Source organism: Tetrao urogallus (assembly GCF_951394365.1).
Source record: "Tetrao urogallus genome assembly, chromosome: 3".
In the NCBI taxonomy this organism is placed as follows: Eukaryota; Metazoa; Chordata; class Aves; order Galliformes; family Phasianidae; genus Tetrao; species Tetrao urogallus.
In genome coordinates this window covers 68,736,756-68,753,746 of record NC_136815.1, presented here as the reverse complement: position 1 = coordinate 68,753,746, position 16,991 = coordinate 68,736,756, and the positions used below count along the sequence as shown (strand labels likewise).

General features: G+C 38.4%; 1 protein-coding gene across 1 annotated transcript in view; it reads left to right on the top strand.

Moving 5' to 3' along the window:
• Positions 1-5,255: 5,255 nt before the first annotated feature.
• SEMA5A (semaphorin 5A) overlaps positions 5,256-16,991 on the top strand; it is a gene marked incomplete at both ends in the record, with an annotated part of 216,220 nt that continues 204,484 nt past the window's right edge. Inside the window, one exon of the mRNA XM_079533089.1 lies at positions 5,256-5,385. Coding sequence (XP_079389215.1) covers positions 5,256-5,385 — 130 coding nt within the window. The remainder of the gene's footprint in view (positions 5,386-16,991) is intronic.

The window sequence follows — 16,991 nt, the reverse complement described above, 5'->3', positions numbered from 1 at the left end:
GGTTGTTCACAAATTCCAGTTTTATGGCCATGCAGCTGCTGATATAATTTCAGGATTTTTATGAATGTTTACTAACAATGCACAACTATGGGAAGATTTTCTTATTAAAAAGAAAACAGCAGTTCCCTCTTTTAGCTGCATTACTTGCAGTAATGTTCTATTTTTCAAATAAGTTGTAAAGATGTCCCACTACCAGTACAGTAGACAAACTTGATATTTGTAGCAGTACTGATATGATTGAAGATGAAATAATTATTGCTAAATATTTTAAAGTGTGCAGTAATAATGCAGAACAAGGTATTTATTTGAATTCATAATGCTATTCTAATGCAATAGTGTGATGTAATGTAGTCTGCAATTAGCTAAGTACTTTTATTTCTGGTTCATGCTTATGCACAAGGTGTACGTTGTCCAGTGCAGTTTGTATAATTCTATCAAATTTTATCTGTTTTGCAGTGCCAGAAGTGTAGCAAAGCAGGCAGGGAAAGTGAAATAGATTTCCCAAAGAAAGTTACATGAGCAGTGTCTCCAATAGCAGGCACTGCGTGTAAACTGAAACTAGCATCTTTTAACCATACTCTGTTTCCATACTTACACTGACTTAAGTTTACTTTGTCATGCACTGAAATTGCTGTTAAGCTGACAGAGAGTCAATATAGATAATTATTTGAAAGCATTGTTGCCAATATTGGCACTGCATGGCAATTCTGTTTCTTATACGGCAGCTTGTTTTAGCCTAATAAAGTAAAACTCAGTTTATAATTCAGAGGTAGACTGGAATTTTTGTTTTGTTTTTAAATCTAGAAATATTGGCATCCTAAATAGATGAATTTAGTGCTTGGAGTGAACAATCTCTAATGAATCTGCATGGAACTACTGTAGCTGATACAGGCCTTCCATGCTTAGCTTTTCTCTTTAGCAATAGATATCTTTTGTTGGCTCAACCAATAAAGATCTTGAATTATTTTTTCCTTCTCAAAAGTACCTTATGGATAAACTAAATAGTACTTTGGTAAATGATAATACACTTACCTAATAAACCTTACATTTCTTCTTGTCAAACATGGTCCAGAAAAGTAGATGAGGGAAAGAGTGCACAAAACCCCTTCCATATAGAAATAGAATAATATATTGAATTTTCTAATTCCGCATTTTTCTTTTTACATCCCCATGTCTTGTAGAAACTTGTAAAATTTAATTTGTCAGAAGTCTAATGTAAAAAGCCATGCTAGAAAAACTGTATAATACGTCTAATTTGCCAATTCCCAAATGTATAGCAGTAGTTTAAAAAGTGGTCAGAGTGGCTATTCCTGATCAGTTCTGAAGAATGCTGACTGTACCATTTCACTGTTGAGAGAGATTTGCCTATAGACATTGTGCAGACATGGAGAAAAATAGCCTGAAAGTTTTGTGTTTAACATTCAGCTGGTGTTGATCCAATGCCCTGTGTCAAGTGCCAGCTCTTGGTATAACAATATTAAGGAGAAAGGGCCAGTCCTTTGTCTGCTCTAAGACTTCTGAATATATTGCATTGTTTCAGTGCTGCACAGGCATTGAGTTCAGGTATTGCCTATACCAGCATGCTCCTGCAAGCAGGATCTGAAGATGAGAGATGGAGCTTGTTTGGAGGCCATTACTGCAGGATGAGCAAAAGGGAGCAATCTAATTCCTGCAAAATCTGTGGAAAAGAACTGGTTTTTGAAGGCTTTTCTAAGATGTCTATACATGCTGTTCATACATGCTGAGAGGTGTATTATTTATTTTTTTTACTTTTTAAATTTTTGTTTACTCTTGCTGCGTGTTAGTGTAGCTTGTGGTTTCTAGAGTCCTTTTCCTTTCTCCCTTTGTCCATACCATACAGTAGTGAAGTGGTTAGTGAGTTTCTATTCCTCCCAGTTACTCAGCTTGCATAAAACTCATCCTTTTCTTGTGAGAGACCTGGTGATAAAATTTCCATCTGGTTCCAGCTTGCTTTACTGTTCTTTTGTCTGGCTAGGGTTGCTGAAACTCTTCTGAGTTGCAAGTAAGCATCTACTTGCAGCTACCCACAATGTATTTGATTTGAATTTATTACTTTAAATGTATTAATGAATGCATTTAATTAAATGAAATTGAATTAATGGATTAGTACATTTAATTAACTTAAAAAGATAGTAGTTGAGCTAGAAAGAAACTTAAATTTTACTGTTTATCTCTGAGATATATTATCAGAACTGCATTCACTTTCTTTGTGTCTCCTGCACAGGCTAAACTTGTCTTTGGATATTCTGTTTGAGAGAAGAGGGAGTGTTTCCTGCCTCCATCCTCACAGTATGAAAAGCATATAGTGAGAGAAGGAGTACAGCATGGCTAGAAAAAAAGTTTTTGCCCTAAAATTTTTCTATAACATGACTGTACAGGTATACAGCATTTACAGCCAGAGAGCCAGAGAAGGCTGAGCTTTCTATTTTCACTTGTTTAATATATTTCAGTTTTGTATTCATATATTTATGGGGCTTTGTGAATTAAAGGAAAGAAAATTTGTTTCTTTAATATAAAAGTACCACATTGCTAGAATTGTTGGAATAGCTGCTGCTGAACTATGAACAAGAAAAACAGCTTCTGAAAACCTGTGATGTGGTATCTGTCCCTCATTTTCCTTCCTAAATACGTATACATAATCTTACAGGAACTTGAATTAGAACCACCTGGTAGTAATATACTGGTGCTATCTGTAAGTTAGTAATATCCATTAGCTATGATATAACCTGCATAAACTGGTTGAATTTGGATCCGAATGGTGCATAATGCTTGAAATGTCATCCTTCCAGAAAATGAACTACCAAAACACTGAAACAGGAGTTTGATGCCCCTTTATATGTGAGTGCACAAAATTTCTATAGGCAGGTATTGCCTGCTGTGAGCCACAAGCAATTCATAGGAACAGATTCACACTGGAATGTGGTATTGTAAGATATATGACTTCAAAAAATAGGAATCTGTATTTAACAGGCTAGAAACATCCCTCTCACTTTTTTTTCCTGTGAAATGCAAGCAAATTTAGCATAAAAGCTGTTATCTACTATTAAATTCACATAGCGCTCAGATGTATTATGTCTGTGATCTAATTATTTTGCTTTAAATTCACGGGGATTGGATGGGTCCAGGTCTTGGCTGGAAGGATTTTTAAGGCAGTAAAATAAAGTAGTAAGAGAAGCACAGTTTATCTTATGACAGCGGTTCCAGTGTATTAGAAAGCAATGTTTACTGACCATTCTGCTTTCTGAGCACAGCTTTTAAAACACTAGGCTTATTATGAAGTATCTATTTGTTTGAAATACTTTATTTCAACCTTTAGGATATTTAGACAAATAGAAAATTTCCATCTTATTAAATAACACACTAAAAGTCAACGAGCTCATGTTTTAGGATTCAATTTTACTGATCATTTTTTTCCTGAATGGCTTCATTAATTTGCAGAATGACATTTCTGCCATTATGGAGCTGTCTTGAATCTCTTGTCTTCCTCTTCTAAAAGTCAATAATGCCTTAAAAAAGTGTGCTATCATCAGGCAAGCCTTTGGGACTTGGTAAAGCTACTGGTGGCAAAAGTGTTTTGAGTCACATCATTAGATTGTTATCACTTGGATTGTTGTGGTAAAGCTGAAGGAATTGAGTGGGATTTCAGATAATACTGGCACAATGAATATATAACAACAATTCTGTTGTTATAAAAGTATTGGCCATTTAAAAATATAACGGAAATTAGACTTAATTTTATTCTTGTTGTGAATTAAAACCATTATTTTGGTTATTAGAAAGGAGTCTTCAGCATTAGAATATACAGTGAGCAACCTGTTCATCATTCTCAGCAAATGGCCAGAGATTAGGCCAATGTCAGAACTAGCAACCTCTCTTCTGTAAAGCAAAAGTACCTTGTCAGAGCATTGAGGTCAACCTTGTCCTGCTGTATTTGTGCTATGCTGTACACACTGTATGGATAAACAAAAAATACATGTTCCAGGGCAGTTGTTTCTGCAGACCAGTCAGTAATTTGAAAAAACAATTTATTTTCTCCTTCCTACTTGTAAGGAATCAAATCACTCTCCATTGTGAGAAAGGAGTGAGGGGGAGCAGACAAAATGAACAAGAAAACAGCTGATGTTTTCTGAGCCTTTTCTATTTTATGGAGTTAAAATGGTGATAGGGAAGCTTAAACGTGATTCTATTCATTCCATGAAGCCCATGAAAAAGCCATTTATAAATGCAGACAGAATCAACCTGCTATAACTTCTGATCTCTTGATGTAACATGACTTTTTTTTTTTTTTAAATACAAGCAAAAAAAAAAAACAAATTAAAACTGACCCTCTTACAAGATTTTTGGAGCATAATAGCAAGTGTGATACGTTGGACACTTTATTCTACCTAATGTTACTGTAGAACTGGGAACAGTGGTGGCTGCACAGAGCAGCCTTGGGTTTTGTTTCCTTCTCAGAGAGTAGCCTACAGGGATGCCTCAAGTGTCAGGCAAGTTGCATGTTTGAGAGGATTGAAGGCCAGTTCTACAAGAACATGTCTTCATGTTGTTGTGGTTGGGCAGAAATGGCATGTCTGCAACTCCGCTTTCTGAGAGCTGGTGAAAGCCTTACCAGTGCATATCTTAGTGTGTGTGTTTTTTGTTTTTGTTTTTCCCAAGCATGTGCTCAGTTTTCATTATCTATGAGAAGGTAGCTGAGGAAAAATGGGTTTAACAATTACTCTGAACAGGTTATTTTTAACAAGAGCTTGCTTTATGTCTTATAAAATAGTCCCAGTTATGGGATGGATTTTATTTCACAAAGTACCATTTCATTTGTTATATCTAAATAAAACAACAAAAAAAACACTCATTATTTTCCCATAGCCCAAATACAAAATGAAACCTTTCCAGGAGGGTAGGGAGGTAATAAGTAACAATTTTTGAATGCTTCCGGTTGATGAAGGAAATTAATATTACTAAACTATTTAGGGATGATGGCTTTATAAAGGATTTATAGGAACAGTTGTGATTGCATGCTATCAGAGAGTCAAATCCTAAAAAGAGAGAAAAGGATTTCATTAGTGATTTTGTTGCTATTTTAAAAAAAAAAACCAAACAACACAAAGAATTGTTTAACTTCTCTGTTGTATTTACTCTTGTGCTTGAGTAAATTTCTCTGAATTCTCTAGGTGTTTTTCCCCCATGAGTGCGAGAAGAGTGTCTAGTTAAAAGAAGTGAATGCTATGGAGGACAGCATGACCACCATGAAAAGAAGCTGCCTTCTTGTACTACTGTTGGCAGGATTTGGAGTATTGGGAATACTGGAGCCAGATGCAGAAGATATTCACTGTCACAAAGCTGTGCACCCGGTTATTGCATACAAGGGTAAGGAGTAAGAGCAATATGTCCTTTCTTCTTTCTAGAAAAAATTATATATATACATACAAAATTATTCTCTTATTAAAATTAGCATAATTTTATATGTGTGTATATATATATATAATTATGCTAAGGAATGTGTAATCTTTTAATTCCTGAAAACTTCTGTTTGTAATGTACCATGTTATGAAAGAAAAGTGCATTCAGTGCTGTTTTTTTTTTTAAAAAAAAAATAAAATTACCTGGACTGTATTCAACACAGGATGAATACAACTAAGTTCGAAAAGTTTGTTTGCAATTTGCTGCTGAATGTGTCAGTTGACAGTGGGTGACTCATTTTCTTCTCTGATTAAAATAGAGCTAAGATCATAGAGTATGTAGCTCAGGTTAGAGGAGGTCATGTATGAGAAGCTGAGAAGTCCTTGACTTAGTGTAAGCACTATTCAGCAAGAGCTAAAACATTGGTCAATGTGTTATCAACTCTGTTTTTCTCCTAACTCCAAGACTTAGCAAAAAAGCAGTCACTATGAAGAAAATTAACTATATACCAGGACATCCTCCATCATGCACCACTGTGAAGATCCTGGTTCCATCTTCTTGTTAAGTATCTGCAGGTACTGGAAGCCACCACGAGGTCTCCCTCAAGGCCTTCTCTAAGCTAGACAAAGCCCAGTTCACACTGAGTGTACTGGAATCATAGAATCATAGAATCATAGAATCACTAAGGTTGGAAAAGACCTAAAAGATCACCCAGTCCAACCGTTCACCTATTCCCAATAGCTCCTACTAAACCATGTCCCTCAACGCAACATCCAGTCTTTCCTTGAACACCCCCAGGGTCGGTGATTCCACCACCTCCCTGGGCAGTCCATTCCAGTGCCTGACCACCCTTTCTGAAAAGTAATACTTCCTCATGTCCAGCCTGAATTTCCCCTGGCGTAGCTTGAAACCATTCCCCCTGGTCCTATCACTAATGACACGAGAGAAGAGGCCGACCCCCAGCTCACTACAACCTCCCTTCAGGAAGTTATAGAGAGCAATGAGGTCTCCCCTGAGCCTCCTCTTCTCCAGGCTGAACATTCCCAGCTCCTTCAGCCTCTCCTCATATGGCCTGTGCTCCAGACCCCTCACCAGCTTCGTTGCCCTTCTTTGAACACGCTCCAGGGCCTCAATATCTTTCTTGCAGTGAGGGGCCCAAAACTGGACACAGTACTCGAGGTGCGGCCTGATGAGTGCTGAATATAGGGGAACAATCACCTCTCTGCTCCTGCTTGCAACACTGTTTCTGATGCAAGCCAGGATGCCATTGGCCTTCTTGGCCACCTGGGCACACTGTCGGCTCATGTTCAGCCGAGCATCAATCAATACCCCCAGGTCCGTTTCCTCTACGCAGTCCTCCAGCCACACCGCCCCAAGCCTGTAGCGTCGCCTGGGGTTGTTGTGGCCGAAGTGCAGGACCCGGCATTTGTCCTTGTTGAAACTCATCCCATTGGCTCCAGCCCAGCTCTCCAGCCTGTCCAGATCCCTCTGTAGGGCGTCGCTACCCCCAGGCAGATCCACGCTTCCAGCCAATTTGGTGTCATCTGCGAATTTACTGAGGGTGCACTCGATGCCCTCATCGAGGTCATCTATAAAGATATTGAAGAGGACAGGCCCCAGCACCGACCCCTGCGGAACACCACTCACGACCGGTCGCCAGCTGGATTTGACTCCATTCACCACCACTCTCTGAGCCCGGCCCTCCAGCCAGCTCCTTACCCAGCCAAGAGTGTACCCATCCAAGCCTCTGACTGCCAGCTTCTGCAGGAGAATGCTGTGGGAGACAGTGTCAAAGGCTTTGCTGAAGTCTAGGTAGACCACATCAACAGCCTTTCCTTCATCCACCAGATGGGTCACTAGATCATAGAAGGAGATCAGGTTGGTCAAACAGGACCTGCCCTTCATGAACCCATGCTGGCTAGGCCTGATCCCCCGGTCACCCTGCACATGCCGCATGATCTCCCTCAAGACGATCTGCTCCATAACCTTCCCTGGCACCGAGGTCAGGCTGACAGGCCTGTAGTTCCCCGGATCCTCCTTACGACCTTTCTTATAAATGGGAGTCACATTGGCAAGCCTCCAGTCATCTGGGACCTCACCAGTCAACAAGGAGCGCTGACAGATGATGGAAAGCGGCTCGGCTATCACCTCCTGACCCTACCTGTAGGGAGGTGTGCTGCCTTCCTGCAGCCCGGGTCAGGGATATTTCTAGAAAACTCCCCAGCCTTATCCGCCCCTCTGATTATTATCCTCTATTGATAGTTCAGGCCGGCAGTGATGAGATCCCTGTTAGAAGCCTGAGGATTATAAAAAATGATTTTAGGAGACTGGGGAAGTTAGTTGATGGAGCGGGCATACAAGCAGTGTTTGCCAGCATTCCCTTGGTGACAGGGATGAACGCTGAGATGACCAGGAAAAGCCATCTTATAAATGCATGGCTGAGAGGCTGGTGCAAGCGTAAAAATTTTGGATTCTTTGATCATGGGGTGGTCTACTCGGCATCTGGCCTGAGGTCTACTGATGGGAATTGCTTGTCTCCAAAAGGGAGATGGATACTTGCCCAGGAGCTGGCGGGACTTGTAGAGAGGGCTTTAAACTAGATAGGAAGGGGGAGGGGGATAAAGCCAGGCCTGCTAGAGAGCAGCCTGGGGAAGTGGTAGTGGGATTAGGTGAGAGGCGAGGGGCTCAGCTGAGGTGCGTCTACACTAATGCACGCAGCATGGGCAACAAACAAGAAGAGTTGGAAGCCATTGTGCAGCAGGCAAACTATGACCTAGTAGCCAAACTATGGAAGTCATGTTCAAACCCTTGGCCATCTTGTTGGCTCTCCAACAGGACACACAAATTGTTTCAGTTTATCAGCACTCTGCATGTATTGTGAGGTCATAAATGGGATGCAACATTTTAGATGTTTTTACTGATTCTGTGATCTCTTTCCTTGGTTCTATCTCACTGAACAGGCTATGCTCTTGTTAATAAAGCTTGGGGTGCTGTTGGCCTTCTTTTCTACACAGGCATGGTTCTGGCTCTTTCACGTCTGCCAAGATGCTTTGGTCTTTTCAGCTACTCCCCAGCCAGGCAATTCCTTCCCAGTCTGTGTTGAGGGGTTGCTCCTTCCCAAGCGCAGGCCCTTGCCTGTGTACTTGCTGAATTTCTTGATGTTGCTCTTGGCCTTTTTCTCCAGCCCACTTTGGTCCCTTTGGATGACAGCCCTTATCAGTGAATTTGGAGTTATCTGTAAACTCAATAATGTATCACCTCTTGCCTTGCCTCCCCTTTGTTGTTGATTAAAATGTCTGCTAAACAGAGTAGGACCCAGGATCAGTCTTTGATCAGTCAGATCTTCACTTGTTATCAGCGTCTTGGTGGAGAAAGCATCCTTAAACACTTACTCTCCAGACCTGATCATCCAACCGGCATTTTTTTATCCACCTCATTGCCCATCTGTAGAGACAGGCTATCACATCCTATCTTGCATTGAGACAATGCTGGAAGGGTTGAGATAAATTGCATCCACTGCTCTCACCTCATTATCGAAACTAGTCATTTTATTATAGAAGGCAATCAGGTTGGCCAGGAGTTGACATTGCTTTGGCAAATCCATGGTGACTATTCATTGTCACCATCTTCTCCATCTTTCCATGAAAGAGTATTCTGTGGAGACTGAGTGACCTTTCTCTGGAATTGAAGAAAGACTGGCTGTCCTGTGGTTCTCATGTTTTATTCGCTGCTTCTTTCTCTCTGTTACTTTCTGTCTCTTTTCAGAGATGAAGAGTGGCAGGTTATCTCATTGGTCATAGATGCAGCTTGTCGTCTTCGATTTTTATGGGCTTAGATCTTGCAAGTTATCCCTGGTTCAGGTTGCATTTATTACTGATAGTTCTTCAACTCTTTTGCTAAATACGAAGGCCTGTGAGACCTTGTTGGTGAAGACTGAAACTGAAGAGGTGTTGAGTATCTCAGCCTAATCTGTGTCTGCTGGCACTAGGTCACCTGCCCAGTTCAGCGAGACTCACATTTTTCCTGTTTGGTATTTGGTTGTTGTTGTAGCAGTTAGAAGCTCTTTTTGTTGACTTGACATTCTTTGCAAGTTTTAACTGCTCTTGAACTTTGATTAACTTGATTCTTACATGCCCATGCAGTGTTTCTAAATTCCTCCTTGATCACTTTGTCCCTGCTTCCACCTCGTAGGTATTGTGTTTTTGCACTGGAGCTCTACTCTGAACTGCCTATGTAGCCAAGCCAGTAGTTATCTTCTGAGGTGTTGGGATGAACTGCTGAGGAATAATTGAAACAAAGTGAAGAACACTTAGAGAATGTAGTCTATAAAAACGTTGGATATTTAATAACTTTTATGATTGTCTTTTATATTTTTAATTTAAATTATTTTACATTAATGTTATAATTTAAAACAAATTGCAAATAGTGTGTAGCTGTGAAGATGCAAGGATTGAGATGTTTTATATTACCTATTGCATTCTTTGTTTCAGTAAGAGAAAACGTTTTTTTTGTTTTGATGAATTAGGATTTATTGAAATTTAATTGACAAGATTTGTTTCCACTCTTTATATAAAGTTCTGTTCTGAAAGTCTTTTTTGTTGTTCTAGTGTTTTAATGGTATAAGAGTAATGATGTTAGCTTTTCTTTTCTCCAGTATGTTGAGGAGTGAACTAAATTTGTCATATTTTTTTAAACTGGAATTGCAAATTATCTGTCTAATGTGAATGGGGGATGTTTATCTCTCATTGATAGACTAAGTAATCTGATTTAGTTTGAAATGCAGGTTTTCTTAGTGTTCAAATAGTGTGTGTAATTTAGATTTAAAAATTATATGATAATTTTGTATTTTATCTTAACATACATACACAAAGTTGTAAATCAAAGAAGCGCAATTAAAATTCTGGCACTTCACTTAATTTAACAAACTAAATGATTGTTTCATTTACATGTTTTGTGTATGCAACTATGAAGGCAAATAATTTAGATTTGTTACCAGTGCCACATGCTAAAGGTTGATTAAAAATGCATTGATCTGAGCCTGATTCTATCCGTGAGCAGCTTGAATTTAGGTTTATCCTGCCTTTTAGACTACTATAGTGTCTACTTGATTTCTAGTGAATTCTTTCAGTTTTGAGTTATCTGTTCTAAGGTTTGTTGGAGACAGAGGTGTGCTTTGTTCTCTTGTTTCAGTTGCATCTTACGAAGTAGCCATCATTAGTGTACTGAACAGTTTTCTGTCTTGCTGTAAATAGATGTGGAGAATGCTGCTATGTGGGAACATTTATTTTCAGATTGCTCGTATGAGATTTGGTAATATTTTTCCATGCTAGACTACTGACCTTTGTTGTAAAAAAAAAAAAAATAAAATTAAAAAAAAAAAAAAAAATATATATATATATATATAAAAAAAATATATATATGCACACACATATCATTAATCAGTACATATCTGTGATGCATCTAAACTTTGAACTCATGACAAAAGTTTCTTTCACTTAAAATATTCTGATAAGCTGTAGCTCATACTTAGCAAAATAATCTGAAGGGAGTAATCAGTAAATCTTTGAAATTATATGTAGAAATGTACGTGCAATGTGTTATACTGTATATAATAACTGGGTAACATTACTAGTGCAGGCACGCAACAGTTGACTAGTAATTACAGGGCTGCTAGTTAAGCAAAACAGATGAGAAACCAAGAGAAAATATGAGTAAGAGAGGTTTGTCTTTGAAAATGTACGTAAGGAATGAAATACGTGGAGTATCAAGTTATGATGAAGATGTATGTATGAGAGAACTGTGTCGTGAATGAATCCTGCAGGATCAAAGATGGGAACTCAGGGAGCAATGTATCTCCTGCTGTAAGTGAAGATTAGAAGCACAACTACCTGAGGAACATGAGTATCCATCTATAAGTCTATGGGCCCCCATAACAAACATCCCAGAATCCTGAGAGAATTGGCTGATGTATACTAACCAAGCCTCTCTCAATAATGTTTAAAAAGTTGTGGTGGTCAGGTGTCCCTGATGACTGGAAAAAAGGTAAGGAACTACTGCCCTGTCAGCGTCACCTCAGTACCAGGGAAGATCATGGAACAGATCCTCCTGGAAGCTATGCTAGGGCACGTGGAAGAGAAGGAGGTGATATGGGGTAACAAGCATGTCTTCACCAAGAACAGATCCTGCTTGATGAATTTTGTCACTTTTTATGATGGCATAACTGTGTCACTGGACACGGGAAGAGCCACTGATATCATCTATCTGAACTTCAGTAAGGCCTTTGACACACTGCCCCATAACATTCTACATATTTGAGAAGCATGGTAGGTGGAGTATGAACTATTAAATAAAACTAATGGAGTGAGAATTTACTGTAGTGTGTATGGATGAGCAACTGCAAAAAAAACAATAGAAAGAAAAAGTAGTCCTAGGGAGTTGTCATGGTAAAATATAGATAGGGACTACATCTCTTGCAAGAGCCTGCTTTCTTTTTCTACTGCCCATCAAAAAACACTTAGGTGATGATCCTGTCAAGCTACCTTTTCTGTAGAGGCATGTGCAACTTCTATAATTGATTTTCTCAGCTAAATATTTTTAGCTGAAAGCCTGTGATGTATCATCTCATATTAACTGGCAAGAATTACGCACACCAGTTGAGAACCTTTACTCAAGTAATGTGCCAGGCAGAGGAAAGGGAAGACAACTTGCATATGCACATGCAAATGACTTTTGACATGACCCCAAACACTCCTCCATTGTATTTGTCTCATAAATTGTAGTAGTAATCATAGTGTAATTTATTTATCTGCATAATTAATGTTGTGAATGCATAGGGCTTTCCTGGAGTTGAATAAAGCAATTTGTGTTTCACTTGGAAGCTGGAAGTTCCTTTTCTTGTTTCTTAAAGTTAGTTGCGGTTTTTATAGGGATCAGATAAAAGCAGGTCTGTAAATAAAAATTGGGATGGACTGACAGAATCATCTCAGTAGTTTGCAGTTCAGTGTGTTATGCACTCTTGAGAGTACCTGTAATAATGCATAGTCCCTCTTTTAAATCTCTTTTTCTCCAAGGAGTTTGCCTCTAGATGTGCAAATGTGCACTAATCTGTTGTAATTTGTTTTTTTAACTTGATTCTGCTTGCTCATGTTACATGTATGCGCTGAAGATTCATCACGTATGTTAGCATAAACTTTGGAAATAAATTAGAGGTAAGAAGCTTAAATCCTGTAGTGCATCTTGTAGGTTTGAAGGCAAGGAAACAAAATGCAGGTTGTACAACGGACATAGAGATCCAGTGCTCAAGATTATTTATCTGTGTATATGTTTATAGTGTGTGTAAATATGTATGTTTATGTTTGAAATAACTTGAAGTGTTTAGACAGAAAAAAGCATAAAATAAGCTAATCTTTAAAGATAGAGCTGTACAGTTGTAATTCTTATTAATTTTTATCTGGATATGCTTTTATGTGCACACAGTTATGAAACATTAATTTTTATAAAGTATACTTGATTTTATTGATAGCCGACATTTTCTTACTGTTTCTTTTCCTCTCAATATACTAAATGAATGTGTTTAACCTGAATAATTAGAGAAGGCTATGAAACAAGACTTCCTGTAGGTAAGGACAGTGAGAAGTAAACTGTTTGCAAATAATATTTAGAAAAATAAAATGCCTGTGAAGATCGATGTCTTTGTCAAAGTTGAGCTGTTCTTATTCAGAAAACAAAGCAAACCAGTTGAGAAGTTTAAAGCTTGTCTAAATATTTCCATAGTTTTCAAAGAACTTAGCCAAACATTCTAGAGAAGCTGTGTAAGATGAAGGTAATTTACTGCAGATATATGTTTTTTTTTTTAAGTACAAAAGTAGTTGCAGTGGCATTTCCCCTTGCCAATATATTTGTGGAACTTGAAAACTCTCTGACCTGCCCAATCTTGCACAGTCCACTGGAGGCTTGTGCTGTTGGTAGAGTCCTCTAGATAGACCTAAAGGGACCTACCCGAGAGCTTGCCTGCTCCTCTCAGGTAGCCATCCTTTTGTTTCAGGCAAACTTAGCTGTGTTATCTCATGCAATTTAAATGAGTAGAATGATTTAGCACAGTGTATTTTGTGCAAACCATGCAAAACCCTTGATTGAAGACTTCTCTACTGCTAGATCAAGGGATGCAGTGACCTGTTCCATTGTGGCTTGTCTTGGAGGAATATTCAGGCTTACAGCTTCACACTGCCATCTCTTTTTTTAATACTCACGCATATATATGTAGAGTGACACTGGCATGAAATGCTGGCTAGCTGATGGACTTGTGACATATTTTAGCAATTTTAGAATATAGATCTCATTTATATTTATTAGGAGAAGTATAAGCAGGAGAAAACTGACCTAATACTGGTTTCAGGTTTGAGGTTATAAACATCTACTGCCCTGTCATCCACTTGCATAAAGTCTAGTTTCTTAGGTTCTTTTTTTATAGGCATCAATTTACAGTTGTGAATTTGAACTTAATTGATGCTCAGAGTATAACTGAGATCATCTGCTCTAGGGCAAGTTTCATTTTTTTATTCTTCTCTAAAGTAATCAAAATTTAAGATTGTGCTGTCTCAGCAAAAAAAAACAAAAAAAACCAAACCAAAACAATTGACAATTTTAGAAGCTGTGTTTAGTGATATTTTGAATACATGGTGGGCTGTAAAGAACTTATCTGTTAAATAAACTTGCTTAAAAATAACATGTCTCAGTCCTTAAAAGAAATGAAAGTAAACCCTTCATTTCTACTTGAGGTTAACCAGAAAAGAAAACTAGCACAGTTATTTTCTGATTTCTTGGTTCGTGAATCCTAAGAAATATATTTTCTTAACCTTATTGTCTAACCACCACAGAATTCCCTCAGTTGGTATTTGTCTAAGTAATATAGATTCAGTACATCTTTGCTTGTTTTGTCATGTGGTTTCTGTATGGAGCACATATGCTTAACATGCGCCAAGAGGAAATAACTTGTGGGCTGAATAAAAAAAGTACATGCTGTATGAACTTGTTTTTGTTTGTACTCTCATCTCTTTCCCCTAATCTTTTTGCAAGCTACTGTTTAAACTAATAATAATCTACTTAAGCTGCTTGGTTTTTATTGCTCTTTTCTTCTTTTTCCACTGCTATTCAAAAATAATCTTTAAAGACCTCCTGCCAGACTCAGCAATGGGATTGAAGTGTGTTGCTTTCCATCCTTTATCTTCCTTTAGGTTTTTCTTTATTTAAAGAAACCTTATCAGTGAAGAGAAGCTAATGGCTAGCTAATATTACAACTTTGGTTTGTCCAGATGACAGGGCTATGAGATTGCTTGTGCTATCCTTTCAATAACCAGACACTTTCAAGGAAGAAAATAATACCTTCTCCATAATTTTTTTTTTCCTTAACAAAATCGTCTGCTTTTATTTTTGTACAGGAGACTAAGCACCCACTAGGGAATGGCAACTTTCAACTGATTACAGTTAATTAAAAAAAATGATAGAATTCAAGATTGAAAGGTACTGTCCCTTTACTCTTTGTCTCAATCAGCCTGCATCTTCGTTATCCAATTCCATAAGGAAACACAGTATGATAGGGAAGCTCTTGAAGGAAAGATAATTAGATACTAGATAACTTATTTTTCTTTGTAGAAGTGATCATTCTTTAAAGCAAGTGTCAAATTTCAATTCCTTTGGTTCTCGTAAGCATTCAAGTCAAGTGCTGGGCCATCTTAGAATGTTAATAACTTTAGCAATGAATGAAATGGCTCATCAGCTGTACAAACATGTCCTTCTAGCCTTTGCATAGCTTTTCCATGACTGATTTTCTCTAAGTGTGGTTGTTTAGAGCATGTGAAATTTCCTGGCTGTAAGCAAAGCATCAGAATGAGAAGCTCCTGCCACTACTGATAGAAGAGCTTACAGATAGAATTAATCTGTTTTCTGTTGTGGTGTTTGTGTTGTTTTTGTTTTTGTTTTTTCAAATGATACAAATTTTTAGTGGATGTGGGCATTTTTACAGAAAGACTGTAGAAGATAGATTCCAAACTGAAATGTATTTAAGAAACATGTGGACAATCAAGAAATAAAGATGCTGAGTAGCTAAAGTTGTATAATCTTTCACAAGCTTTGGTGTGTTTAAAGAGAAATTGAAAAACAATATTGTTCTGATTAATTTTTTTTTCCACTACATAATATTTTTTTTCAAAAAACGTTAAAGGAATATTCTATCTCTTTAATTGATGCTGTCAGTGTGAAGATTCTGTTGATCATTCTATTGATTCTACTGATTGAGAAAGGCCTTAACAAAAGCGTACCCGTTGTTTCTAAATCAACTAGCACAGAGTAAACTAGGCTTTGCCAAAGGATTAAGTTCTCAGTGCATAATGTCCACTTTGATTCAGGTGAATTTTGTTCCCCTTCTTCTTCAGGGTCTTCAGTGCTTTGTGACTAGAGAGCTACTAGGGTTTACTGAAGGAGAGCATGTGTGTGGCTGGTTAGCATCACACAGGTGAGGAGCTGGGAATCAGCCCTTTTTAGCTGGTCTTTGTGTGGCCCATTCATGTGCACCTTTTCATTGTCCATACATATTTTTATTTGTTTTCTTTTTTTTTTCTTTGGAGGAGAAGGAGGAGAAAAAAAGAAAAAGAATTACTAAACTCTTAAACATTTAGCAGTCAGTATTTTAAGGTGATTTTTTTTTTTTTCACATGCTTTCTTTCCTGCCTCAATTCTGTGGCACCTTTCAGTTGCTATTGACAGGCCTGGAGGATGCTGAACAGCTGATTTTGTTTGCATGGTAGATATTCACTTGTAACATGGCAGTTTATCATATTCGGGTGATACAGTACTCTGACCTGTCATAAGCTTATCTTTCTACTAATAGTACTCCAAGTTTTGTTATCAAAGATTTGCAGAGGTTGGAAGGGATCTCAAGAGATCAACCCCACTGACAAAGCAGGTACCCTACAATAGGTTGCACAGGTAGGAGTCTGGACAGGTCTTGAGTATGTCCATAGAAGAATTCACATCCTCCCTAGGTGACCTGTTCCAGTGCTCCATCACCATTACTATAAAGTTCTTCTGCATGTTTGTATGGAACTTCTTATATTCAAGTTTTAGGCCATTATTCATTGTCCTTTTGCTATGTAGCACTGAGAAAAGCCTGGCCTCATCCATTTGTCTCCCACTTCCCTTTAGGTATTTATAAACATTTATCAGTTCCTCTCTTATTCTTTTCCCCAGGCTGAACAGAGCCAGGTTACTCAGTCTCTCCTCATAAGGAAGATGTCCCAGTCCATTTATCATCTTTGTGGCCCTACAGTGGACTCCTCCTGGGGAGTCCCTGTCTTTTTTAAACTGGAGAGTGGACACAGTTTTTCAAATGTGGTCTCATCAGGGCAGACTGGAGGGGGGAAAGAGGGGGGAACTTTCTTTTGAATGCACCCCAGGATACTTTGGGCCTTCTTGGCCACAAGGGCACACTGCTGGCTTATGGCTAACCTGTTGTACAGCAGGACACCCAGATCCTTCTCTGCAGAGCTCATCTCCAGCAGGTCAGCCCCTCACCTGCA